General features: G+C 38.6%; 1 protein-coding gene and 1 long non-coding RNA gene across 2 annotated transcripts; one reads left to right on the forward strand and one right to left on the reverse strand.

Annotated features, from left to right (window-relative positions):
* Positions 1-805: 805 nt before the first annotated feature.
* On the reverse strand, positions 806-1,552 carry LOC149107658 (uncharacterized). The gene is made up of 2 exons (XR_016208948.1): positions 1,257-1,552; positions 806-1,180 (listed from the first exon to the last, which is right to left on the reverse strand). It is a non-coding gene; the product is annotated as an uncharacterized LOC149107658 (long non-coding RNA).
* Positions 1,553-4,735: 3,183 nt separating this feature from the next.
* On the forward strand, positions 4,736-22,000 carry LOC110057795 (protein disulfide-isomerase A3-like). Its single transcript, XM_089295479.1, has 12 exons — positions 4,736-4,967; positions 5,086-5,173; positions 10,319-10,439; positions 10,520-10,567; positions 11,148-11,210; positions 11,877-12,000; positions 12,753-12,967; positions 13,493-13,688; positions 14,680-14,782; positions 16,248-16,376; positions 20,503-20,582; positions 21,390-22,000. Exons 1-12 carry the CDS (start codon positions 4,831-4,833, stop codon positions 21,571-21,573), a joined length of 1,488 nt encoding a protein of 495 aa, XP_089151605.1. The 5' UTR covers positions 4,736-4,830; the 3' UTR covers positions 21,574-22,000.
* The last annotated feature ends 5,860 nt before the right edge of the window (positions 22,001-27,860 follow it).

The raw sequence follows: 27,860 nt of genomic DNA on the forward strand, positions 1-27,860 counted from the left end.
ACAAGCGAAGTGGTTTTTCCTTCACATTTGACCATAGTTGATTTGACGAATAGATCCTTTTAGCTTGTACGATTTGTTTTCCCATTTCAGATCACGTGACAGTCTCGGTGGAACAGTTTCTTTGTTCTTTACCTTCCTGCCGTCTTCCTGCCAGCGTGCAAATGACAAACTTTAAAAGAAACATCAGGCTACCCCCCCCCCCCCCACCTTTACAAATAAGCGGGCCGCAGCGCGAAAATTTCCTAGGTATGTTCTCTCGAAATAGGACAGATATACACCTTTTAAATAGCACGTTTTGACGGCACAATTTATCCCATTTTCAGTTTAATGAGTCGCTGGTTAATTATTGAGTGCCTTGCATAATTATATGAAGCAGGTAAAGCACAACTTCTTATCTAGCCTAAAACCGCTAACGAATTCGCCTAAATTTGAAAAACAGTTCAAAACCTCCGTTAACTGTCTGCTCAGTGCTTAACTTACAGTACAAACTATTTTCAACGACTGACTCTGGAAAGCTGGTAAACTAACCTAGAACAAACGCCTCTTAAGAGGCCCTGCGCCTAAGAAACGACCGATGATTTCCGGCTAAAAAATAAAATCGGCCGATTTTTATCTATCAAGTAGAGGTTACCGAATACTATTTAAAAATGAATTTCTTTTGTTTCAGTTTCGCTTTAAACCAAAAATATCGAGCCGCAAAGTTTTTCCGTCTGAAAGCAGCAAAATCAGGCCGAAAATAAGCCCCCGCAAAAAACTGTTTAGAAATTACTATCGCAACGCAAAATAATGAGAAAACTACACAGTGTTGAAGAAAAAGGCCTTTTAATGCAATATCATTCGATAAACATCAAAAAACTGCCGAAGCGATTAACAAATAAAGTTTCAAATATTGCATACTAAATTAGATGGAGCGTTGGAGCTGATTTTAAAATAATTATTTCTCAAAAGTTCAACGCTTTTGAAAGCAATCACAGTGATGAATGAGACATTGGAGGGATGCAAATCACGTTTCTGGAAAAACATTTTTCGGCCAAAGTATATTGACCTTGTACAAAGCGTTCAAAGTTACCGTTTTTACCGTTATCCTGCTACTTCGGCGAAACGCTTCTCTTTTGCCAATACGGCCGTGGATAGCGTGTTAAACGCCACTTTAAACCTTGCTAGGCATTCAAAGACCGTCCTAAGTAGAAGGAAGTAGAATTAAGAGAGAAAGGAGGATGAAAAATACACAGAAAAAGAAAATAACTCGAAATTACCATCTGCTAACGAAAGTTGAATCTGGAAAATGTCGTCGCGTGACAGCGGCCATTGACGTTATTTGTATCAATAGCGGTGGAATCCAAACGAATGCACAAATAGGAAAACAACTTTTCCCGGCCAGAAAACGTTTAGTGGAACAATGTTATGTTATTTTTCATAAATGATGGTCACTCAAAAAGAAAAACTTCCCCAACCGCCACACCGTTTTGGCCGCAGCGTGATCTGAGTTATGGGGTCACGACTGGATCTCTAGCCGCTGACCGCCCGAAGGACATTGCAGACTCGTTTTCCCACGCTCGTGCGACCTTTACGTGACCAATGACGTCACTGGCCGCTGTCACGCGACGACATTTTCCAGATTCAACTTTCGTTAGCAGATGGTACTTTCGAGTTATTTTCTTTTTCTGCGTATTTTTCATCTTCCTTTCTCTTTCAATTCTACATCCTTCTACTCAGGATAGTCTCTGAATGCCTAGCAAGGTTTAAAGTGGCGTTTAACACGCTATCCACGGCCGTATTGGCAAAAGAGAAGCGTTTCGCCGAAGTAGCAGGATAACGGTAAAAACGGTAACTTTGAACGCTTTGTACAAGGTCAATATACTTTGGCCGAAAAATGTTTTTCCAGAAACGTGATTTGTATCCCTCCAATGTCTCATTCATCACTGTGATTGCTTTCAAAAGCGTTGAACTTTTGAGAAATAATTATTTTAAAATCAGCTCCAACGCTCCATCTAATTTAGTATGCAATATTTGAAACTTTATTTGTTAATCGCTTTGGCAGTTTTTTGATGTTTATCGAATGATATTGCATTAAAAGGCCTTTTTCTTCAACACTGTGTAGTTTTCGCATTATTTTGCGTTGCGGTAGTAATTTCTAAACAGTTTTTTGCAGGGGCTTATTTTCGGCCTGATTTTGCTGCTTTCAGACGGAAAAACTTTGCGGCTCGATATTTTTGGTTTAAAGCGAAACTGAAACAAAAGAAATTCATTTTTAAATAGTATTCGGTAACCTCTACTTGAGAGATAAAAATCGGCCGATTTTATTTTTTAGCCGGAAATCATCGGTCGTTTCTTAGGTGCAGGGCCTCTTAACAGATGTCAACAACTACCGGCGCCTTACAAACGACTTGTCCATGACGGAAACGAAACCGACAAACGGACTTCTAACAGACCGACTTAATTTGACTAGCAATAGACGGACCAAAAACCGACCAATTTGACTAACAATAGACAGATCGAAACCCACCAATGACTGATGACAAACTTTGCACGAGTCTTTCAGCCAATACCATCATGGCTAAACTGACCAATCACGTTCAACGGACCAGACTTACAACATCATCGAATGACAAACACCATTCACTTGACTCTGAAGATGAATGACTGCCACTCAGGTTGTCGAAATGTCAGTCACCAACAACAGTTCTTTTCAGAACTACCCTCACCCGGGCGATCACACTGTAGGAACTACTGATACTCCTGGGTTCAAACCATTTACTTTGTAGGAGGGTTGTCGTACTCTGGTCGGTAACCAATTCCTCAGAGCCAGAAAAACACTAAATGATGAGGACAATGATACTACTGAGGATGAAAGAGGGAGAAATAATATATCTATTTCTATTATGCTCAATTACAAAGACAGAACCACCTAAAATTCTCGGAAATTTAAAACGGCGATCGAAAAATTGAGAAAGGGGTTTGGTGCGAGCCGCAGCACGCATCACTAATTTACTCGCTCGCCCTTTTCTGCACTTCTCTTCCAACTTACGAAAAGCCTGTCAGAGACCTGTTCTAATCTGTCTTCTTAGACCATAGAGAACTTTATTAGGATCGGAAAGTGCCTCCGCGCAGTCCGTGTACTAAATGTTTCCCTATAAAATGTCTGTAGTCATCGATATGATCGCATCACGATAATCTTTTTGAACAGTAACCAGTTACCACAGCAACGAAAAAGGCTGTCAAAAGCACCCGTAATTTTACACTTAAATACTTTTAATACAAACGGCACTCAAAACGAGATTGATGACCTCAATAATTATTGAATATCAGTATGTTAAAGTGAAAAAAATCTAGGCAGAGTGTAGTTAACGATCTTTTTTCAGTGGTATGAATCTTTTACTTACAGTGCATAACTAAACTGATGTAGTGAAAGGGAGAATTAAGTTTCAGTCGTGTACTGTACGTAATATTCATACCACTGAAAAAATGATAGTACATAACTAAACTGATGTAGTGAAAGGGAGAATTAAGTTTCAGTCGTGTACTGTAAGTAATATTCATACCACTGAAAAAATGATTGTATTTTCTTTGCTAACCTGAGTATCAGGCCTTTCGTAGCAAGAGTGGAGGGGTAGGGGGAAATTGCCGGGGTGTTTCCTCCTCCAACCCCGCGAGTAAGAAAAGCGTTATACTCGGGCTACTTTAAATTCATTTGGCGTTTTTATCCACGGCTTGTTTGGGTAATTTACCCGGGTAATTTATGATATGATACAGAAAATATATACTAGAGTTAACATAAGAACAAAAATACCGAGATGATTACTAATGGTAATAGGACTGAGTGGAGTCCAATTTGGTCTGTTATCATACGAGTGATTAACAAAATCGGACGACCGCGAAGCGGGAGTCCGATTTGTTATTCACGAGTATGATTACAGACTGAATTGGACGACGCGATTGTCAAAAGTATGACAAAATTCGAGGAACGAACAAACCATCGATTGAGCGCTGAACGATTAAACGTCGTTATGAATGCTGAAAAACACAGCAGTTTACTCAACAAAGTGCACCACAACAGCGCGCGTAAAATGATGCGTATTGTCCAATTACAAGCATGACGCGTACACTGTTCAATTAAAGCTCAAATCGGGCTGCTGATAGCCAATCACGTTCGAGAATTTTGTTATAGTTTTGATTAACATCGTATTGCAATCTTCTGTGCAACTGTTTTTTTGATTATATTTTCTCACGAAAAAGAAATCATTTCTGTCAACACCAAAAGTCGAAAACAAATTTTGAAACAAACACTTGAAAATACTGGTGAAATGAAACTGATGGTAAAATTTCAGCTGTCTTTGTACAATATCTCTGAACTTTGAATTCTATTTTCTCGAGTTCCCATGGGTAATTGTTTTTGGTGTTATTTCAGGCATAAATTTATATCTTAATCTTCAAGAAAATGTAAAAAGGACTGCAAAATATCTAAAATTATTCTGGTATCAGGATTTTTTCCATTAAAAACTAAAATTGCTCTATTTCCTCTTATTTCTCTTATTTCGTCTTATCACTTTTGCATGCTTTTCGTAATATTTTTTCTTTGCAATACAACCCGGAAGATTTCGTATTTTGCGGGCTCAAATGCTTGTCAAGGCATGTTGATCTGTTACCAAGCACACGGTCCCGCCAATCACAACGTGACAAACCCCAAGGGATCCACAACACGTGCTCGACGAAGGCCAATCAAAGCCCGCCAACGCGGTCCATTGAAGGTTGTCAGTTCCAACGTGTCTCAGGGAATCGATCTTCTCCTCTGGCCTGGTTTTTACTTCGTCTTCAGCGTTCTGCTTCAAGATGATTATTTCCGCGGTTTTGATTCCTTTATTTGCATCGGCGGTTTTCTGCTCAGATGTGATTGAGCTCGGAGACAGCAATTTCAATGATGGCGTGAAAGGCGAAGAGATTATGTTGGTAGAATTTTTCGCTCCATGGTACGTTAAGACCCTAAAGTTGCTTTCGATTAGCCAGGTTGAATAGTGCCTGATATTATTATCCCAATGGAATGGATTCACACAGCTTCGTTTCATAACCTTTCCTTTATCTAAACAGGTGTGGACACTGCAAACGACTGGCTCCGGAATACGAGACAGCAGCTACAACCCTCAAGAAAGAAGACCCACCGATCCCTCTAGCAAAGGTAAGAGAAGTTCACTCCTGGGAACATGTCCGTCTGCGATCTCTCTGGTCTAGTACATTTTTTGCTTTATTTTGCATTCGTGTTCAATCAGTGTTAATCCTCTCATAATTGTTTGTTTTGAAATCTACATGGTTGTTTGGTCCCTGCAGCTGAGTCATTCAATTAGACCTGAAAGAAATGCCAAGCAGTTTGAAAACAAATCTGTTCATTTCATTAGAGAGAATATGGTTAAATGAATTATAATTTATTAGAAATCACATATTATTAAATGTTGCCTCTCGCTTAAATTTTTCAAAAATTAGTATTGGTATTTTTTTGACATAAAATATGTATGAAAAGTATTTATATTATATTGATCATATGACATGATTTCTTGTTGGTTGTGTTGTGGGTTTGAATCAGGCCAACAAACTATGTGGTTATGATGTACCATTGCATTTGTGGGCTGTGTACTTTAGGGTTGTCAGAAATAGGCGTTTGTTGGAAAAATCACCATGGACATTGTGATGTTGGTTGGGGATGGCAAAATCAACCACCTGCTCTAGTTAAAATTGAATTCTCTACAGATTAAGTCACCTTCAAATCGTTGTGACTCAACCCTAGTGCTCATCACATGAACATAAGAATCCTCATTAACACTCGCCAAGGCAGATTTGGGAGGGGAGAGGGTGAGGACTCAATGCATGATATTTTTTAGAAATTTGTTGATATTCTCTAGCCTGCGTTGCAGATGGAAATTTACCCGTAAATAACCTTCTGCGAATTAGTGCACAAATCCTTGTCTGAGACCCCCAACAAATTACTAGGATCTGAGTAGCCATGTGTGATTGGTCTCTTCATAATGCAACTGTTTAACTGGTGATGAATTGATTTATTGGGTATTAGAGAATCTCCCGCTAACTATAACCAGAAAGGATCCCTGGGTGGAAATAACGCATGCTAGCGAGCAGAAGTAGAGTGCTGCCTTTTTTTTTCACATTTTTATTTCCATTATTAAATACAAAGTACAGTGCTATGCTGCCTTTGAAGCGATGATCTCAGTTTGAAGTGACTGATCTCCTCCCTGATCATTCTTCCAAGAGAAAAAGTGTTTTTTCATCTGCCCACTGGCTTTAGAAAGCTTTTTAAAATATTTCAATGCCTTCCGATTATCGTGGACATCGGAAATGACAAGCCCCATGGTTCAAGCGCCATTGTTCTTATCTGGCTGTTGAGATTGCTGATGGAGGACCAAGTTCAGTACTCCAAGTCTTTGACCAGCTGGGGAATTCCAGCTATTTTTGTCACAAATGATGAAAACTCAGAGATCATTAAGCAGGTTTTAAATGGAAACTACATTTTGGTGTTTGGTTCGCCTGAATGGTTGTATTAAATTACACAGACTCCTATGGTTCATGACATCTGCACATTTTTCAGTTCTTTTTTGAATTTTGGTCTCTCAACCTTTTTTGCCTCACACTTGTTTGTGAAGGGCATTTTATGCTGTGTTGTTATGAGTACCTTTAAGCAGAGTAGAGCCATTTGACTGTTTAACCATTTGGCAGGTCAATGTAGGTCTGCATGGTTTCTGTTTTTATCTGTCGCTTTGTATTTTTTTACAACCTCAATAAGTTTTTTGCAATCATTTGTGGGCTTTGTGGAAGTATTGGCAATCACCAATTAGAAATGAGAAAGATTTCAAAACCGACTTCCAGTGTTCGTTTTCTTTGTTGGGGGTATAGAACAAAGATTTGTCAGCTACTTCACTGATGCTAGTAACCCGCGGTAGGTAGCATCTATGACGCGGGCTAACATTCTCAAATCCTACAAGCATCTGGCAATTTTGCAAATTCTGACATCAGTTATATTATTGTTACAATTTTATGAGGTAGAATGCAACGGATGTTTTTACCAATATCAAGCAAATAATATCAACAAGTTTTTGTCTTTTTCATATAAACCAAAAACCACCCCCATAGATCAATTTACCATGCCAGATTTAGTAAGTGCGTGAGGTTTTTTCAGGATCCATTGCAAACTCATGAAAATATAGAATCCTAAACTTGAAAAATTTTACAAAGAAATGTGTTCGTGGGGGAAAGTGCTGCATCCTTTTTTAAATTTTTTTTTTTTTCTTACCCCACGAAGAACACTACTTACATTGTACAATATGATACTTACATTAACTACATTAACTACAAAAGGCAGCATGGCTGAGCGGTTAGGGCACTGGACTTCAAGTCAAGTTTCTCGGTAGACCCCAGTTCAACACCTCGGTCACGCTTGTAAATAGCCAACTGGTCTGCCTCCTGCCAGTTAGGATTTGTAAGCCTGTTATGTTTATTTGCAATATTTGTTTTTCCAGCTCAAGTGGCATGCCTGAAAACTAGCCAGTCGTAGCAAAGTGCATCGACCACTATAAACATTCAACATTTAACATTTTAACATTTAACAAAACAGATAAGGAAACATTAATCCATCTTTTCTGGGAATGCTTGGTAACGAAAACCTTCTTGGGAAGGGTTCATTGTTTTTTCATTTCAATCCATTTGATACCAGCCTCGCACGTTTTGGATATCTGTGAATGTTTAAGTTTTAGAGGAGAGAAAGATGGTATTTTAGCAAGTTACTGTTTGCTCATCGCAAGGTATTATAATTATTTATTGCTACAAATTTAAGAACATCTCTCCATCTATCAGAGAATGTGCACAACAGCTGAAGTATAATCTAGACATTGAAAAACAAATATCTATTGTGATCGATTCACAGAATAAATTTCAACAGAAGTGGCACAAAATACTTCATGCACTCCATTGCTGTATAGTTTGCAGGCAGGCTCCGAATGTGAGCCTGCTTGCAGGCTATATCTCACTCTCCTTATCCTGATATTAAGCCTCTGAAAATCAAGCTTGCTAAGCGCTGCATCCTGGAATACAATTTGTTGTAAAAATTGGCAAGTTTGGGGTCCATAATTTCATGAGTTATAAACAGATTCTTATGAAACTTTACAAATTTACTAAATTGAGTGAGGAGGCTTATTTTTTATTTGAATGGAAAAAAAAGAACAACAACAAAAAAAAACAGCAAAGCATGACATCAGTAGAAAGGTCTATTACTTGTTCATTAACTGTAAAATGGTTTCAAAATAGGTTTTAATCATTTTATTCTTATTCTTTCTGTACCAAATAAATACTAAATATACAGTTAACATCCACACATTCTTCACCAAAGGATTTTTGTGTTATTCCACCTAACCCCTCTGGAACTCCATACCTTCCTTTATTTTGGGTTTTGAGACCTCCCCCCCCCCCCCCCCCCCGCAACACACACACACACTGTAATTTCCTGTTACCTTCCAAGGTGGCTATATGTATTTTCTGGAACTTCCCAATGTGAAAGGCAAGCATAATGAATCCATACATCAGGTGCTTGTTGGAAATCTTTGAGAGACTATTGGAAACACTACATGTAGCTGTCCTTCTGCCATAATGTTCAGAAAGTGATCATAAATCTACAAATGACTTCGGGTTCTTAGTCTCCTTCACAGCCACAGGGCTGAAAAAAACGCAGGTTCGATTGCCCGCGGCAATTAACTTTTGCTCTCGGGCAAGTGAAAATGGAAGTTTGGTGGTCCAGTGGGCAAGTGAAATTAGCATCAGTTATCTTGCTATTGACAATTTCCAATCAAAAACAATTTCAAACCTGATGACTTAAAGATGAGCAAAACAATGAGTTGAAAGCATGGATTAATTCAAAATCCAAGCATACTTTGCTCACATTTGTTGCGTGCCTATTGGACAAGTAATATTTTAGTGGGGGCTACTGAAAACTGAAATGTACTGGCCCATTGGGCTACTGAATTTCAACATTTTTTTCCTGCCCTGAACCATTGTTTGGAGTTGTCATGCAATGCGCCCTCACCTAACAACAACTACTAAAACTCAAACTTCATTCCTTTCCTTTTGTTCTCCCTGCAACCACTTTGACTGTGACAGTTGCTGTTTGCTAATTAATATTTATACACTTTTAGCTGATCCATGATACATTACACAGGGCTTGACTTTAAGGAAAAAACCTTGGAGCCAGCTGGCCTCCAAGTTTTCAGATTCAGTCGCTAGCAAAAGTATTTCAGTGAAAAGCATTGGCATTGGCAACGGCAACCCCAGTGGTCGCAACATCGAGCTCTGTGACAAAGTACTGCTACCTGCTGGAGCTCGACGTGTGTGCTGTCTTTTTGAAAGCACTGCATCTTTATCAGTTGTTAAATTAACCATCAATTATTTTAATTTATAATCAATTCTTTCAATGTATTGTCAATTCATTTAATATATGATCAATTATTTTGATTTATTATCAAGTTGTAGTCATGGAAATGTGAAGCACAAAAATAACTATTGTTAGGGCTGAGAATATGTAAATTTGTCACTCATTCAGAAGTGATCAGATCAATATGTCAACAACTAATATTGATTTTCTGACGTATTCAATGACTTTCTGAAGTAATGCTGGAATTTAGTTTCTTGAAATATACACTTTTCTCCGATTGTACTCATTCCTGTTGACACACATGTGACCAAGTCATTTCTAGTCGCTGTTTTAAAGGCTAAAGCTCCAGCATACTACAGTATGTGTTGAGTCTTTGACTCTGTGAGAAATTCTTGTGGATCCTCCATGTTCACATGTCAGCAGAACTACGAATCAAACATAAACAAGGCTATTGGAAAAATCCGTAGCTCAACTTATCAGTCCATAGCATTCAACCAAAACACTCTTGTGGCCAAAAGTTCAAAATGCAGGTAGAAAACTAGATATACACAAAATTATCTATGGCAACACAAAAATTTTGAAAGGGCGAGGTGTTCCAGGAAATTCATAGAGACTGTGCAGGTGTCAAGATAATATATGTCAATTATCCTAATTTTCGGGGGTGGATAAATGTTTAAATTGTAATAAACAAAATCATAAATATTGTGGTTCAAGGGCAGACTGATTTTGACTTTTTTGTGACCTTGTTGATTATCTTCAATACCCATTCAAACATATTACCGCTAATCGAAGCAGATCTCTCCATTCTGTACGCAATGTGTCCACGACTTCTGCATAGTTCTTCTTTGTTTTAATTTATTATCAATTATTCTAATTTATCATTACTTATTATCTTGTTAGGTGGACTGCACTGAAGCAGGTAAAGACACTTGCAGTAAACATGGAGTCAGTGGCTATCCAACACTTAAAATTTTTCGCAATGGAGCATTTTCAAAGGATTATGATGGCCCTCGCGATTCTAGTAAGTGTCTGATTGTGTTATACGTGTGAATATAAGCCTGTTACTTTGCACTTATATATGCCTCTTGTTTACTCTTGTAGAGGGTATCATTGCATACATGAAAAAGCAAGCTGGACCTTCATCTAAAGGTCAGTATTAAACAAGAGAGGATCCAAGGTTGGGTTGATGTGCTGTGAAGCGAATCTTTGCTCCAGGGGTGCGAGGCATTGGTGCTTGGGATTTCAAGTGATGGGTATGATGGAATGGGGCCATAAATCAAAACCTCTCATAACTCCCTAGAACATTCAACAACCCTTCCGGAAAAAAAAATACCCAGGGGAATGCAGCAACCCCCCCTCCTAAAAAAAAAATTCCTTAGACATTCAACAATCCCCCCCAAAAATTCCTTCACCAAAAATTAACCCTAGCAGAAACAAATTTCTGAGCCTAACAAATTTCCAGAAGGGATTAAAAAGATATAGATAATAATGATGTTATGTTTATTCATCATTCCATTTGAATTTATCTTTTTCTGATTTGGTAGTCATCCACAGTAGAAATAATCAAGAACTTCTTTTGTTTCAACCACAGCATAATTTATAAATCCCTACTTAAAAAAACCCACGCTAAGGCTTTTTGTTTTCAGGAGTATGTCTGTCTATGTGAGACAAACATGACACAGTTATTTCTCCACTCAGAAGATGTGTTCTATATATGTTTGTTTTGTAGAAATAACAGACGTGGAGAAAATGAACCAGTTTCTCGCAAATGCAGAGGTACCTGTTATTGTTGGTAAGTGACAAAGTTTTTCTAGTCTTTTACATTGTTCCCTGGCTTTTCACTGTTTATCCACAGACATATTGCCATGCTTGGCTTTTTCTGTATTTTCATTTAGAAAATAGCCCAAAGAAAATATGCATGCTGATTGGTTTAAAATCGTATTTATATAGCTCAATAGCGACACATTGTTGTTGTTGCACCATTTGTATTATTCTTTGGGTTGTTTCTAACGAAGATAGAAACCATTTTCTTTGTGTTTATATGGAGTTAAAGTAATACTGGTGAAAGTTTGGGACAACTCCAAAAAGCTGTGGAAATGCTCACCTTATGGCTTGAGTTCCCACAGCATTTCTCTTTCTCCCAAACCCCCATTCATGTTTCTTTAACTCGACAGAAATGGCAAAAATGTTTTCTTTCTCTTAATTAAAATGCTATTGGAGTTTGAAGTATATTGCAGTTAAACCTCTTTTTGGTTGACACCAATAGGACATTCCCTGCTGTTTGCATTTTTCTGTGTACTGGAGGCTCGTTAAACTGGATTTAAATGTCATTTCTCATTATCAGCTATCAGTACATTTTCCAGTCCTCATTTCTCAGTTTAAAATTTTGACCAATTTTTTGTTATCAATTAAACCCCATCCAGACCCTAAACCAAGTGATCAAATTATTTCATTTTAGGATTCTTTGAGAAGGATGATGACCTTAAAGCTGAATTCATGAAGGCGGCCGGTGAATTGAGGGAGAAGTACAAGTTTGTGCACACTCAAAGTGAAGAGGTCATGGCAGACAAGGGACACAGAGAGTATGTCGAACTAACTCTCTTTCTCTCCTCTTGTTAAAAGTACTCATCTCTCTAACACTCTTGGGCTAAGTTATTTTGGACTCTGGATTTTAAACCTGGGCTCCCTGTTTTGTATTAAATCCCTCTGCACTTTGATTCATAGCCACCAGCTGGGGTTTTTGAAAAGTTTCTGTTCTATTTACAATATTGGTTGGCTTATTTAGTGTCCCCAATTAGCACAGTGCTACCAAGTACTCCCACAGGAGGGATTTTTTTTCTGAGACCCCCACCCATTTAGAAATGCTAATTAAGCTTCATATGATAGACCTCTTTAGCTTGGGCAGTTTGTTTTCCCATTGTAGACCACCTGATATTCTCTCGAGAATTTTTCTTTTATCCATCTTAAAATTATTCATTCATATGCACACAACTATTTAAAAATTTGAAAGCAAGAATAAGCAAGAATTATTCTCAAGAGTATCATCATGTGGTCTACAATGGGAAAACAAACCACCCAAGCTAAAGAGGTCTGTTCTTTAAAGTTTTTGGTTGTTCAGAACCCCCCAGCCTCCAGGAAATTCCATTCCCTTCTGCATGGGAAGTATGGATATTTTCCTGGAACGGCACAATATAGTTAAAATATAATTCAATGTAGTAAACCACAAGGAGCAGGAGGCATTTGTAAGTGTTTTTGTGTTTTTTTTTGGTGTTTTGGTGGTTGGGGACTCCAGGGGTAGATCCTGATTTTAATGCATGGTACTTTTAACTTTCAGTGAGTTGGTCATTTTCCGACCAACGCATCTTCATTCAAAGTTAGAGCCAGAGAAGGAAGTGTACAAAGGAGTGGGTGACATATTTTACATCAGAAAGTTTCTTGGGGCCTCTGTTCATGGACTTGTTGGTCACATGACCCCGGACAACCAAGATCAGTTTAAGCAGCCTTTGTGTGTCGTTTATTACAAAGTTGATTGGGAACTCAATCCTAAAGGTGAAGCCTTTGCCTGTTATGTTGTAATCATAAGAGGAATTTTAATTTAATCTGGAGGACCCCTGTAACTGGATGGGAACTCTGTGACTTGATGGGACCCTGGTGGGTACCCTGTAACTCGATGGCAACCCTGTAACTTGATGGGAACCCTGTAACCTGATGGGAACCTGTAACTTGATGGGATCATTCTGTAAGAGTTGACAAAACTTTGGTTTAATAGGGAGGAAGAGGAACAGAACTTTAAGTGGTGTTTAACCCATTGATTGTGAAGTGACCATTCATGACCAAATGTTCAACTACTCATCAACTGTCGAAGTGTTATAAAGTTACACAGAGTTAGTTGCAGGTCCTTTTCAGGCAGGGATGATGCGACCCAAAATGGAATGAGTGAAGTGAAATGTCGAGGCCTAACTAAGAACTTGGCAAAATTTGTGTTTTTGTGCAAACAATGTAGGATTCTTTCTTGTGCTATGTGATGAGATCACTAGTTAGGACGCTGCTAAACTCACATTTTGTTTCCTGCAGGAACCAAGTACTGGCGCAACCGTGTTATGAAAGTCGCTAATGAATTCAAAAGCAAAGTGATGAACTATGCAATTGCAGCCAAACAGGACTATTCAAACGACTTTGACTCACTTGGGCTCAGTTCTGAGGGTGATGACCCTATTGTTTCCATCAAGAGTGATGATGGAAGTAAATACGCCATGAAAGAAAAATTCAGGTATCACTCAACTGTCAATGACACTTTTTTAAACTTTTTGTTATTAGTGAAAAACTGCCTGCCACCTTGTTCTGGCCCTGGTTGTTTGTAAGGTGGATAACGCAATCCCCAAATAAGTTCACTATCCAGTGGATAGCACCGTTTCTTTTATTATCACTTATCCAATAGATAGCAGTTATTTGCTGGATAGCTCTGTCCAGTCTTTGAACAACTGGACCCGGTATCTTTGCTCCTTGCATATGATTAAAATATAGCTGTTTTTCACATGACGTCACTAAAATTCAAACTACAAAACTAGTGATCTTCCTGAGATTTTACTTTAATGATGTATAAGAGCAGCTGAAAACTAATATTCATAAAAATTTTCGCTCTGAATGGGTTCTTGGTTTTGTGATACACTACACTTGAATTTCGAAGTTTTTGCGTGATGCGGCATTTACATGACGGTCTAGAGAGAAGTCATGATGGTTACAAAAGTGACTTATTTCGGGGAATTTGGCTATCTGAACAGTTCATGTCTTAGAAAAAGTATTATTTTAATGTCTTAGAGTTCCTCGAGGGATAAATTCACGCTTTTGTAGCAAAACTCAGTGACAGATGTTTCTGTTGGTTTCCGGCCGCCATGTTGGTGCCCATACGGATGGGCACCAGCATGGCATCTCCATACAAATCTCCGTAAATTTGGATAAAAAATTCCTCCGCATATCTTGCATAGGAAAAATTGCTGTGACCAGAAACTTGGCGAGAGTCTTTGCATATTTACCTTCTTTCATTTGCCAGATTCTGGACTTAATCTGTTGAACGGTTTTGATTTTTATTTTGATCTATTTTGAATGGCGTGACACTGAAAACCAGCAATTAGTTTGCTTTATGCCTGAAAGCTGGTACAAAGTTATTACTACAGCAGTAAAAGTAAATGGGTATCTTTTTGTGTGGCTACTTAATCTATTTCTTTTTTGTCCTAATGTTGTGTTTTATGGTTTATTTTTAGTGTAGAGACCTTTAGAGTGTTCCTCCAGGAGTATTTTGATGGTGCTCTTAAGCCTTACATCAAGTCTGAACCAATTCCAGAGTCAAATGATAAACCTGTGAAGGTAGTGTGAGTCCCTTCTCTATTTTTGTCATCCTCCTAACCCCCTTACTCTCTTCTCCCCTTCTCGTGTCACCTTTTCCCCTCTGACTAATTTCACTTGTCGCGTCACTCACCAAAGCTCCTTCCCTGTTACCGGTACTCTGTTCCCTATTACCCCTGTGTTCTTTTCCCTTTGACCCCCTTCCCTTGTTACCTCATGCCTCTTATCCCATCTCTGGTTCCACTTCCTTTTCTTACCATGTCACCTTTCCCCTCTGGCCCCCTATCCCTCTGGCTTTCCCTCTTTCCCCCTTCCCCTGCTACCTCTTCCTTTCTGACTCTTTGTCCCAGTTACACTTTCAGTCCCTTTTCAATCCCTTCTCTCCCCCCATCTCTGGTTCACTATAATTCTTCCTCTCTATCTCCCTTACCGTGTTACTTGTTCTTTTGTGACCTCCTTCCCTGTCAACCCCCATAACTCCTTTCCTTGTTATCCTCCCTGACCTCCTTTCCGTGTCAACCCCCCTGACCTCCTTTCCCTGTCAAACCCCCTGACTACCTTTCCCTGTTATCTCCCGTGACCTTTTCCCTTTGATCCCCTTCCCCTGTTACAGCATGCCCCAATCCCCTTCTGCTGTTCCTTACACTCTCCCCTTTCTCCCTTACCCTGTCACTGGTTCCTCTCTAACTTTACTTCCTCTCCATTTCCTCTACTGTTTTGGTGCAGTGTTTATTTTTTCGTGCCTGTAGAGCTCCCAAGCTTTGGAACTGAAACACCTAAAACTGTAATATTGCACAGGTTAAATTAAACAACTAAGAGAGATCTACCAGCATCTTCAGCTCTTACATTTGGAGTTGCTGATGACAACTGTGCCAAGTTTGATTTTCATCAAATACTAGCTAGAGAGGCTAGAAGAAACAGCAAGTACTAGCAAAGACTGAACTGTCAGGCCCTTTGCAGCTAGGGTCATGTGACAAAATTTTTTGCTAAAAAGTTTATATTATGGGCTATAACTTAAAGAATGTCAGAAATAGAAATAGCATATCCAAAATAGCAAAATGGCCAAGTTTGAAGCCCTTGGCATTAAAGAGTAAGTTTATATGTCAGTTTGAATTTTCTGACAATTTATAGGATCTCTATGGAAAATGTTGCTGAAGAGCAAGACCTTGCTCTCCAACAACTTTTTTCCATACAAGTCTTCCTAATTTTTAAAAAATTCAAACTGTCATAAAATCAATTTAGTTATAGCCCATACTTCTATCAAAAGTAGGTCATGTGATGGCATAGCTGCAAAGGGCCTATTGTTTTGTAAGTCGTCAACTAGTTGGCTACCCTTAGTTTTGAGCTCTACATTTATCTATAAGCAATTTTACAGGCATTTCACCACTCGTATCTTGAACTTTACCACAATGACAAACCCTCCGACATGTAGGCTGTGGAAATTCTGAAATACTTATCATTCTGTTTCTTCTCTTTTGTCCCCTAGGTGGTTGTTGGTGAGACTTTCAATGACATTGTCAACGATGAAAGTAAAGATGTTTTAATCGAGTTCTATGCACCTTGGTGTGGCCATTGTAAAAATCTGGAGCCCATCTATAATGAACTTGGAGAGAAGGTTGGTAGTACATCATAAGACAATGACAAAAAAATCATAGTACCTCATTCAGAAAGCAGGCTTACGTAGTTTTTGCATATTTGCTGACATCAAGCAGTCCCTTCCCCTGCCCCCTCCCTCCACCACACGCTACTGCACATTGCCCCCATCATGAGAAAAACTGTCACACGACACTTTCTGTTGGTACAACATTAGGGCTGTCTGGTGTTTTAAGTGCTTTTCAGCTTACTGAAGTGTTTAATAAGAAGTTCCGGTTTGAAAGGGGCCTACCTTGGCCATTGTTATACAGTTGAACCTCTCCACAATGGCCACCTTGGAGACAGAGGAAAGTGGCTGTTTTCAAGAGGTGGCCGTTATGGGGAGGTAGGAGTGTAAAACACGACACCTGTTCTTTTCAGATGTACAACATTTATATATAAATATTTTTTTAAAAAAATGGTTATTTAGCCTATAAAGACGTAACAATCAAAATATATCAAGTAAAACGAAAACTAAATAAAAAGAGAGACCAATGAAGTGTAGGGCGGATCAAATTTGGTGATCTTTTGCAATAAAAATTGTGGTTTTGTATACACTGCTCGTCAGTTAACTGGCCATTGTCGAGAGGTTATTTTGGCAGTTGGAACGTCAACTAGTGGCCGTTGGCATTGTGGAGAGGTGGCCATTGTAGAGAGGTTAAAATAACAATGAATGTATGGACCATCCGCCGAGACAGAAAAAACGGTGTCCGTTGTAGAGAGGTGACGGTTAGTGGAGGTTTGACTGTATATGAAGCCTGCATAGCAGGCGTTTCCAAAAAATGGTGCGATTTATGCAAAGTTACCAGTCGTTAATCAGAATTTCTCAAACTCATTAACAATTCATCAAGTTAAAACAAAGAAAATCACAACCGTGAAGGAGGTTTGGATACCCGGTCTTAATTAGCATAGATTTTGACGATTTTACTTCTCTGTTTACTCCTTAGTTTTTGTTTCGGTTGGGAAGAAATATCAAACACTCGACACAGTGTTTCATCGGCTATCAAACACCTCGAATTTCGTCAAAAATACTCCGCTGCGTGTCGTATTTTCAACTCTCTTCACGGTGTTTTGATATCCCGATGAAACACTCTCACTCGTGTTTTGATACATTACGTAACAAAATTGACATCATAACTTCATAAAATTTATCAAAACTTTGTTGAGAACATATTTGCCATTTATTAATTTGTAAAGGCTTGCGCAATTTTGAGAGGATTTTCAAATATTCCAAGTGGTGTAAATCGTTAATTGCCCGAGCTTTCATACTATTGTTTGTTTATTTTCTGACTGAGAAAATTACAAACTCACCTGTATTAATTTACTCTGTAAATTAAGAATTAGCGGCAAATTAGGCTGCCCTCAGCCAATCACAATGAAGTAAATTTCTCAGTCATATAGTAAAGTTGTTTCTTTATTTAATTTATTTGCTTATTTATCTATTCATGTATTTGTTACTATTTTTGTAAACCTCCTTTTAATAGAATTTCAGCTGATATAGGGAGTAGGAAGTATTTTCACGGCAGCCATAACTGCCAATTAAAAATTCTTTTGTACACTCCAACCTCTATTAAGCACCCCCCCTATTAAGCGGCCAACCTTTATTTGGCGGTCAGCGGTTAAAGTCCTGGAAAACTTGTCAGCTATACACTGAAATAAAAACCTCTTTTCAACGACCACCTCTATTACGTGGCCGCAGCCAGCTTCTTACCGTCTTAGGGGCGATTTTGTTTTGTTTTGTTTTATACCTCTATTAAACGGCCAGGAAGATTTGAAGTTGGACGTTTTTTAGCCAGATGAGGTAGAAGAATGAATGTGGAATACTGGAATACAGCCGTATTTACTAAAAACAAGCACCAAACAAAGTCTCGAAGCGTTTTAGTTTGTTTGTACAGCACACAAGCTCGTGTTGAGTTGACATACACGTGACGTCTGTACCAGTGTTTCAGCCAGAAAATTTTACTTGAGGGCCAAAGTGGCCCCTGAAGATCTTTTTTAGGGGCCAATTTTTCAGGAAAGGGGCCAATAAATTGAAAGCTATAGAAGGAAAAAAATGCATCAGGATACCAAGAAAAATAAAGCAGTTTATTAGGATCTATGATAAACTTTAATAATAAGTGCTTTTTGAAGTGTTTCTACTCAATAAAGTTGCTTTTGAATCAGATACTACTATGAAGGATCAATGCATTACAAGAGAAAAATCCTTAGGCATACATGACGTAGTCAATGATCAAGGGTTTGCAATGCATTATAGGGCGATTTCAAACACGGTCAGCCATTTGGAAGTTTTCCGATGTGAGAGAATCAATACAGCAAAGCAAAAGGACGGATTGACTTCTTTTCTTATGTTGAATGTTTTAGAAGCAAACATCTTTCAATATGATTTTCTAGAAGGGTATAATGTGTGACAAAATAACCGTTATTGATCGTCAACACAGAGAAATGTAGTCGCCATTATGCCGTATTATGGCGACTAAACCAGAATTTTTGGTCGTCAAGGATGAAATGCTTGTTGCATTGACGGCCGTATCGATCACAATTTCGAGCCCTGGGGTGGCTTTTAAAGTATTATGCCTGTGTTAAGCCTGCAGTCTTGTAAAAGGAAAGGGCCAAATTGGCCCTTTTTTCGTTTTTCTGGGGGCCATCTCTGATTTAAACGCGGGATTGCCGCAATGGCGCGCTCTGGCGGAAACACTGACTGTACACGTAATTGTTTCTTTGGCTTTTGTCAACGTTATGGACCGTATTATAACCATCATTCTACTTTTTCTCCACGTGCATTTGTTTGTACTTATATTTGATCAACCTGAAAACTGGACCGAGCCCAACGTTTTCGGGTGAACCTCTATTAAACGGCCACCTTCTATAAGCGGCCGGTTATCTCGTCCCCGAGAGTGGCCGTTTAAGTAATGATCCAGATAAGAACTGTAGCATTTTCTATTCTGTGGCAATACGCTTTCCCCACATCGAAACGGTTGTGTTTTCATACGGAGAATGTATCAACCGATGGAAAGCAGGTTTATGAAATAAAATGTATTTTAAGGTCATTCCACTGAAATAGAACCTGCACTGAGATTTTTGTCAAACTTAACCTATTGACTGTTTAAATTGTAGGAACCTAAATTTGGAAATAAAATGAGGGGTACCCGTGTTCGTTTAGGAGCAACAGCACCTTGTTTATACCATATAAATCCTTACAATAGCACAATAATTATAGTCACAATTGCTTGCTAAATTCACGTTTCCGACTATTGTTTCTTGCTCAACACTGAGAATTGGCCCATATTTATTTTACATGGAGATATTTATTACTCAATTCAACACAGCAGAAAAAAATGATAGGTCACCATACTCGTTTTCGAGAAAATGACGATTTACCTCTATGGCGAGGTCCAGCCGCCAAGAAAAAGCCGCCATTTTTTAATGCGCGCGCGCTAATCACGCGTGAAAATATGCGCAGTAGGGATGCGCATTGCAATACTGGGGAATGACCTTAACTCTATTTTGAAAGGTAGTTTCCTTTGTGTTAAAACATTCAACCAATCACAACAGTCGTAAACAGACAATAAAAGCTTCCAATTTTCCAATGTTCCCCACATAGGATTACTGTGGTATTTAGATTCAGAACAGGTTTTGCTGAAAGGAAGATAGTTAATCAGTTGCGCATAAATATATATATAGCTATCTGAAGTTTTGGTAGAGTTTGTTTATTGAGTCAATCAGAAGTATGGTACAACAATAGCAAAACTGCACTAAAGTTAGCACCTTTTTGCATTCCTTGCCGCGTGGTGCTATCCTTCTCATATGGACCGTTACTTAATAGAGGTTCGACTGTATAAATAGTCTAAATGTAAATTAGCCTCTCCAACCTCGTTACCTCGTTTGAGAATAAAAATTCTTTTGAAGTTAAAACGAGTTTAGTAACGCTAATTTTAATCCTTGCAAAAGAATTTACAATTGGTAACCATTTATGAAAAGGGTATATAGCAGTGTTCTCAAACATAATAAATTTTTACTTCAAGAAAAATACTGATTTCCCAAATGAGAGAAATATTATTGTCACAGCTTTATGTAGACTTGAGACTTAAGACCTAAGATTTCTTTCATAGTTGAAGGATGTGGAAGACATTGTTATTGCCAAGATGGACGCTACAGCTAATGATGTGCCTCCACCTTACCAAGTACAAGGGTGAGTCAGTGTTTGGAGACAAGATCTTCTATCTTTTTACTTATAATACCTTAAAGAAGTTTTCACTTGAGGGTCAAAAGTAGATTCGCCTTTGCTGTGGTTTTTCATTACCACGCTGCGGGAATGGCTTAAAAATTCGTGCCATTTTGTCATCCAATCAGAAGTAAAACCAAAACCAATCGCGACTCGCTCGCACACGTTTTCCCGCGCTTTGCCTCGGCTACATGTATTTGCTTCGAGTTTTGATTGGTTCACAGGATTGTCTGCGTTCTTTGTGATTGGCCAGAGTGAAAACTTTTGCTATTGGTTCTACGGCACTCCATTGAAAACTGCTCTAGTGGTAGCAATTGGTGGTTTTCGTCAATGTAACATTTCAGTCAGTTAAAAACAAGCTAACTAAAAACGGACGTTCGCGAACCCTGATTTTATCTTTGCCATGACCGCTAGCTCGCATCAGAGACACTATTAATCTGAAAGGTGTTTGAAGATGCCGTTTTGAGGGCTGATTTAGATGTCAAAGTCACTTGAAGATGAATATGAAGCGTATTAAACTCGGAAACACCCGAAAAATGGGAGCAGGCAGTGAATCAAAAACACTTTTTTCTATGTACTTTTTCAATAAAATAATTGGTTTTGTCGTTCGGGCGATGGGGAACATAACATTCCATGGCGATAGCTTAATTGTATTACACGGTGTTTTACCGCCAAAATATTGGGATTGGAAGAAACCTGTATCATTGGCTCATTGTTTTATTTTTGAACTAAAAGCTCGCTAATAAAAACCACGGACTTTTGTTGTCTTCACAGTTTTCCAACACTTTACTTCTCACCAAAGAAAAGTAAGGATACGCCAAAGAAATATAACGGCGGAAGGGATGTGGATTCTTTCATAGAATACCTCAAGCGTGAAGCAACGAACACATTTGAAGTTCCCGCCGAGGAGAAGAAGAAGAAGAAAAAGAAGACCAAGAAAGACAAAGATGAATTATAAAGTACCATAACAATGTTTTTGTAAAACTAGATTTAACAAATTTAGGTCTAAACTGCTTTGTTATTCGAAATGGGCCTCTCTTTTTAAATAACAGAGATTTGTCACCAGAACAGACTTCGAACTAGGAGTTCCCACTGCTCCTTTCGGCTCACTCTAGTCTAGTTCTGGCTCTCTCACTCTCTCTGTCAAGCAACGTGACGCTCTCGGAGAGAGGAACGCGCGTGTAGCGTTGCGTGACAGAGTGCCAGAATTGGACCACGCTCAACCCCATAAAATAAAGATTTAAAGCTGTGGTAAATTTGTTATCGCCTAAATTAATACTGCCTAAATGTGAGTTATCACAGAGTTTTTCGCTTGGGGTTCAAGGTGCAAGAAGAGTTTTTGGGAATATTTTCGGTGGAATAATTAAATCAACTCTTTTGAAGAATTCCTGCGTGGTTCGTGTTTGAATCTCTTCGATTAATGTTAGGGGAAGGTAATGCTGTTTGCAAAGAGGATTCTTTGTAAAGTTAACTTTCGTCCCGAGAAAGGACTGGACCTGTTTTCCCGTGATGCATCCGTATGACATCAAACTGACGTCATAAACTGCAATGATGTCCATGTTCTCTGTAATATGTCAAACACAAAAGGCCGTGTTTGACCACATTTCCAAACACCGAGAAGAGAGTTGAAAATACGACGCGTAGCGGAGTAATTTGACGAACTTCGAGGTGTTTGGAAATGTGGTCAAACACTGTCTTGGGTGTTTGATATATCTTCTCAACTAAGGAGAAAACAGAGGAGTCAAATCGTACAAAATCCATGCAAAAACAGCTGCGACTGATAATACTGGTTGCTAAGGAGCGGACCTTGTTTTGTAACCATTGTGGGGATGCACGCAGGGGTAATGGCGGCACCCCCGCCTTGCCAGCTTAATTCCCTTGAAATCCTACACAGTTTTAAACTGTCCTCCACTCGAAGTAAATAGGAACCACGGTGCCTAAGTGCAGGCCAGGGTCATTGCACTGTGTTCTTGAGCAAAACAATTTATTCTCGCAGTCCCTCTCTTCACCCAGGTGTACAAACAGGTACCGGCGAATTTAATGCTGTCGGTAGCCTTGGGATTGACTAGCATCCGATCCAGGGGGGAGGGTACAAATATTCCCAGTCAATGGGCCATTAGCCACGAACGTGGACTTAACCCACGCAAAGGTTACCTTGACTGTTTTACAACATAACAAAGTTCTAACAATTGTGACTCTGTTTTAATATTACCTCCATTTGTTTCATAAACATCCGGTTGTTATTTCGCAATATTGTTCTGTTTGCGAGGCGCAATGTGCTTTGCAGGAGTTTACCGGAAAGAAAAGCTCTTGAAAAAGTAATACAAACGTGCCGACTTCCCTCGGCAGACATGTTCTGAGATTGAAAACGGATATTGGTAACTCGCGTTGTCTAAATAAACTGAAATAATTCCGGTAGCAGCAACTCGCATACTATCTAAAATTTCAACACCTTTCTACATTATCTGGGGAAATTGGCAAGAAAACTGCTCTTAAGGTCTTAAATTATTAGTAAATAACGAAGGTCTACTTTAAAAAAAAAATGTTTAAATAAACGGATTAGAAATCGTTCGATCTGAAATATTCAGTCATCGCGATTTTTCGTAAATAAAACGCAGGTTCGTTCAGGTATTGTGTAGAATGAGGGTTTTTTTTTTGAAAGAGCTGGTTTGTGAGGAAACGTTTAATTTTTGTGTTAATTTATTGTAGAGAAAGAAAGCGTGTTAAAGTACACATCAAGCCCCTTACTGACGCACACGTAATAAACGTGTTTTTTTCCCCAGTAATTAATTTTTGATCTGAATCAAGACCTCAGTTTGACAGTTTCTGGTGAAACACTAGAAATAATACTTTTAAATTGGATGAATTTATCATCTGTCCTTAAATGTTTCGATGACCTTGCCGATTTTGAAGACTTTGGCGCAAAGGATGTTTGACACTTGTGAACTTAACTTGATGACGCAATTCAGTGTGTATTCGAGAATTGTTAAATAAAGGAAATATCTGCTTAGAAACGCGTCCAAGGATAAAGCGATAAATATTACAGTTTCTAGAGTGAAAACGCAATTCAATAAGGAAGTTTATAAACAGTCCTTATTCAAGTACGGGTACCTGATACCAAACTATGCAAAACTCGAAAGTGGCGTCGCAAATAGGACTTAAACCACAGAACTGTTTAATCTAAAGGTTGCAAGTTTAGCATTACAAAAGAAACCACAGAAAGATATTGCTTTCAGCTTTAAAGAGACCAGTTAACAATGTGATTTAAGTGGTTTAAAAGTACACATACCCCCCGGCTTAGCAAAACCGGAACAATTAATAGTTCAGTTTGAAAGAGAAATATAATCAATCACTGAAATATATATGAGAAATACTCAGTGCAGGAAGTCGTTCAACCTGAATAGAAGCAGGCTCCGCAAGTGAAATATTTTTTCTTTAAAAGCGTAAAGTGTAACAACGAATACTGTTCGGGCTTGTTCTGGGTGAAGCAGGCTTCCTGATTAAGGAGGTGTGTCACCCAGTCCCCTCTCAATACGTTGGTTAATTAGGCGACCTGTGACGTACTCGAAAAAAGAGTTTTGTCCATGCCGGCGTGCACACGATGTCGTTTTAAACACCACTTTATAGCAGACCTGGTACATTCTAAAAAGTTAACCTTAGAGGCCTGTTCCTTCTTGGTTTGCAATTTAATTTGGAACCTTAAAACATTTTGTGTCGATTGTATATAGCTAAAATGCTGTGGACGGTTTGACCTCTAATCAAGTGGTTCCAACTGCAAGCGTTGCTTCGCACAAAATTATATTTCAATTTTGCAGTTTGCTTTGATCTTTCATTTGTATGGTTCGTCCAAACTATTGGTGGTGATCTTTTCCTAAGTTTTGTTCATATATAAAACGTTCTGTAGCTTTACTGAAATTATCTCAGTCGCAATGCAAATAGCCTTCTCAAAGTTGCGGAATTCAGCAAATAGCTTATTGTTGTCAGCATTCCAAGAGTCTTTGGACGACTTCGAAATAATCGGTCAGATTGATAGTTTAAAGTCTTTAAAATCTGTTATTTCCCTCATAGTTATGTCTCATGATAAATTATCTTTTTCCTTGTAGTTTAATTCCTATGCAAAACCTGGAAAAAAGTCACGATTTAAATTGCTTGGTTTCCTAAACTGTTGTAGCAGAAAGGAACAATCCTATTAACTTTTAAATGCCACATGTCAGTGTTTGTCCGGCGCTTTTCCAAAGCTTCTCGTGAAAATGTTTTATTTGAAGGAGTTCAGTCACGACTTGCGCATAGTGAAAAGTTTAGCCTCAATTTTTCAAATTCGTCGTTTGTAGTCTGTGTCAATTTTCTCCATCCTTAGCCACCCTTGTTCCTCTATGGTTTATCATTATCTCTTTGGTGTTTTTCTATCTTATTAAACTGTTATTTTCAGGTTTCCTACCGTTTAAAGGTAATTTTGTATGTGGCCAAAATAACTCAAAATTAAACACCGTGACTGAGCCCCTTTTAAACCTCTTAAACACGCATTTACGGTCATTAAAATGGTTTCTGTTTCGTACAACTTTCCTATTTTACCGTATTGAAAATTCACAGCACTAAAAGGCTTAATTCAAGGTTTACCAAAAGTTTCGTTAGTTGTTTCTTTTTCTGCCCAACGAAACTGAGCTAATTCTTTGCTGTAAAATGTCGTTAATGTGAGAATAACACGAGACAGGATTTACAGACTCGTGAGTTTGTTAATCCCTTTCCCGCCTAGGACGAAAACGTCATCTTGATTACTGGCTTTACTCCAGAGAACATAACTTACCAAATAATAAACAACTTAACACTGATTAACCTTATTTAAGCTGTTATCTGACGTCAGCGAAAAGTGTAAGATTTGAACCGCTAAGTCGGCAAAGACGTTCGTTAAAAAAGATGCTCTCTCAGATTCGTGCCCGCGGTAATGTCTAATCTTACAATTGTTTGCTTCGGAGAATCAGCCATTCCACGTGTATTTGGAGGAAATCTAAAAAGCCTTTGGAGTAAAGAGTATCAACTTCTAAATATTTGCCAAAGCGGGCAAATTCCAGCGTAGATTATAACACTCGGCAGAATTGAGCAGAGAAAAAACATGCAAAACACTAAACGGGGCTAAACACTCACGATGTTTTACATTTGCACCACACATTTCCTGGAAAAAAAACTTTTAAGAGGACCGTTTGAAGAAAGTATTTTCAACGTGTTCTTAAACTACCAACGAAAACAAAGTTACCTACGTATTAAACCCATTCTAAGTGGGTGTCAGAATGTCGACTGGTCGCCGGACGACTAAAGCAAAATGAGTTCGCCAGGCTTTGCAGGAAGTCCGTAAGAAGAGGAAAACAAGAACTTTTCCGGCTCTTAGAAGTGCCTGGACGTCAGTGCAGTTGAATTTGAAAGATTTGAAGCAAACAACACTCGGCCTTGCGACCCTACTGCTTATGAGGACGAATTTTTACCCTATTCAATAATGTTAGTTTACAAATAGTTTCGTTCTTCAAAGTATTTTTTTATCAAGTATATGCTATTGTTGCAATTCAATACGAAGAGAAAATCAAAGTATAAATCTGAATTATTGTTGTTCCAATGCTGGAAGAAAATCAAAAGGGTAAATCTTAAGTAGTTTAACGTTCTTGTTGAATTTTTTTTTTTTTTCACACATGCAGTGCCGCATTAAGATGATCCGGCGGAACGAGGCATTCCGATAATGTTTCCGTCTGGATGTTTCCTCATTTTCGGCCGGAAAAAGGTTTAGCTAGCACTGAATTACCTATAGTTCAAAGGAAGGTCACATCAACTTAATTGAACACTCATTTAGTTTCTGCGCGTGAATGAGTTTTTCATTTTTTAAAGTTGTTTACAACAAAGACAACAAATATGCTAGTTTCTTAAGAAACTTTTGGGCTGCGACCCCGTGCAACTGAAACACTTAGCTTCTTATCCACTTGAGGTTAATAACAGTTATTTAATCACTCTTGCGTGTTTGTGAAGCTAGAGCTTGTATTTTTACATTCACTCAGAAAACAAAATGCCTATAGATGTAAGTGCATTTAAAAAGACTAAAATATTTCCGAAAGCGCCAGAAGTGTACCACCTTTTCTTTTGATTTAGAAATGGACATGTTCCATTCAGACCTGTTGCGTATTGTTGTCATTGATTGTTTGTGCAGACCTTTCAACTTATTACTCATTCTAGGGGTCAATAATGGTCTATAAAAGCCAAATTGGCGTTAAAACAAGGTGCATCTTACACACGTGTAGGATCAAGCAGGCTTACCTGCTTCGTCTTACTGAATAGAACTGTAATCAATTTCGGCTTTTAGACGAAAAGAAAACGAGCGTTTAAGCTCTTTTTTGTGTTTTCGTGGAATTTTCTTCTGTCGTAAACGGGCCACCCAGGGGTGCAATGTACCGGACAGACAGTCATCTGTTGTTTAAGCCTTTAGGAACTGTACAATTTTCCTAAGCATGCTATCGTGTAGTCACAGTTTTTGCAGCTGTCTTGTCTAAGAGATGCTTCGAGCATGCTTGTTACAAATACTCCAATTATACAACATATGTTTTTTTTTGTGAAAACGCAGGTCGCTACTGTTATTTGTTTAATGGGACAAATGACTTTTTTGACGAGCTATTAACATTTTAAGCTATGGTATGTGGGAATTCAAGAACTCAAAAATGGTTGTTTGATGTCTTCGTGTTTTGGAGCAAGGATTGGAAATCGTGCGAGGAGAGATTGCAAATCATCACTTCAAAAAATCCAATGGGCTTTCTATTGTTTATCGCCACAAAGCGATTGAATAGGAACTTAGTTAAGCAGCAGGGGGTAAAATCGGAGAGACATTTAACGCCTTCTTTGCCGCTTGCCTTTTCGTAAGTCTGTGTTAAGTCACGTTAACACAGGCAAGGCAAGATAGGCAAGATTTCAATAAATTTATAAATTTTCCGCCTTTCAATGCAAGATGGGTTCTGTTTGCGTTGGCAGGACTCTTTCATATGTTAAGCAGCGTGTTTACAGTTGGTACTAATTTTTCAATAAACTTTTTAATTGTGTTTTCTTTGTAGCGATTTCAAGGGGTCAAGCGTATGTCAGGGCTACAATACCAGCACAGGACACAGCTAATAAAACGTGACACACAAAGCCATTGCACTGGATAACCGTCTAGATGAGTTTATTTTGAGACAAGATCCAATTTGGACCTGTTTTGTACAGTACAAATCAGTGCGCGCC

Source organism: Orbicella faveolata, unplaced genomic scaffold (assembly GCF_042242905.1).
Source record: "Orbicella faveolata isolate gen_17 unplaced genomic scaffold, um_ofav_v1 contig_26, whole genome shotgun sequence".
NCBI classification, from domain to species: Eukaryota; Metazoa; Cnidaria; class Anthozoa; order Scleractinia; family Merulinidae; genus Orbicella; species Orbicella faveolata.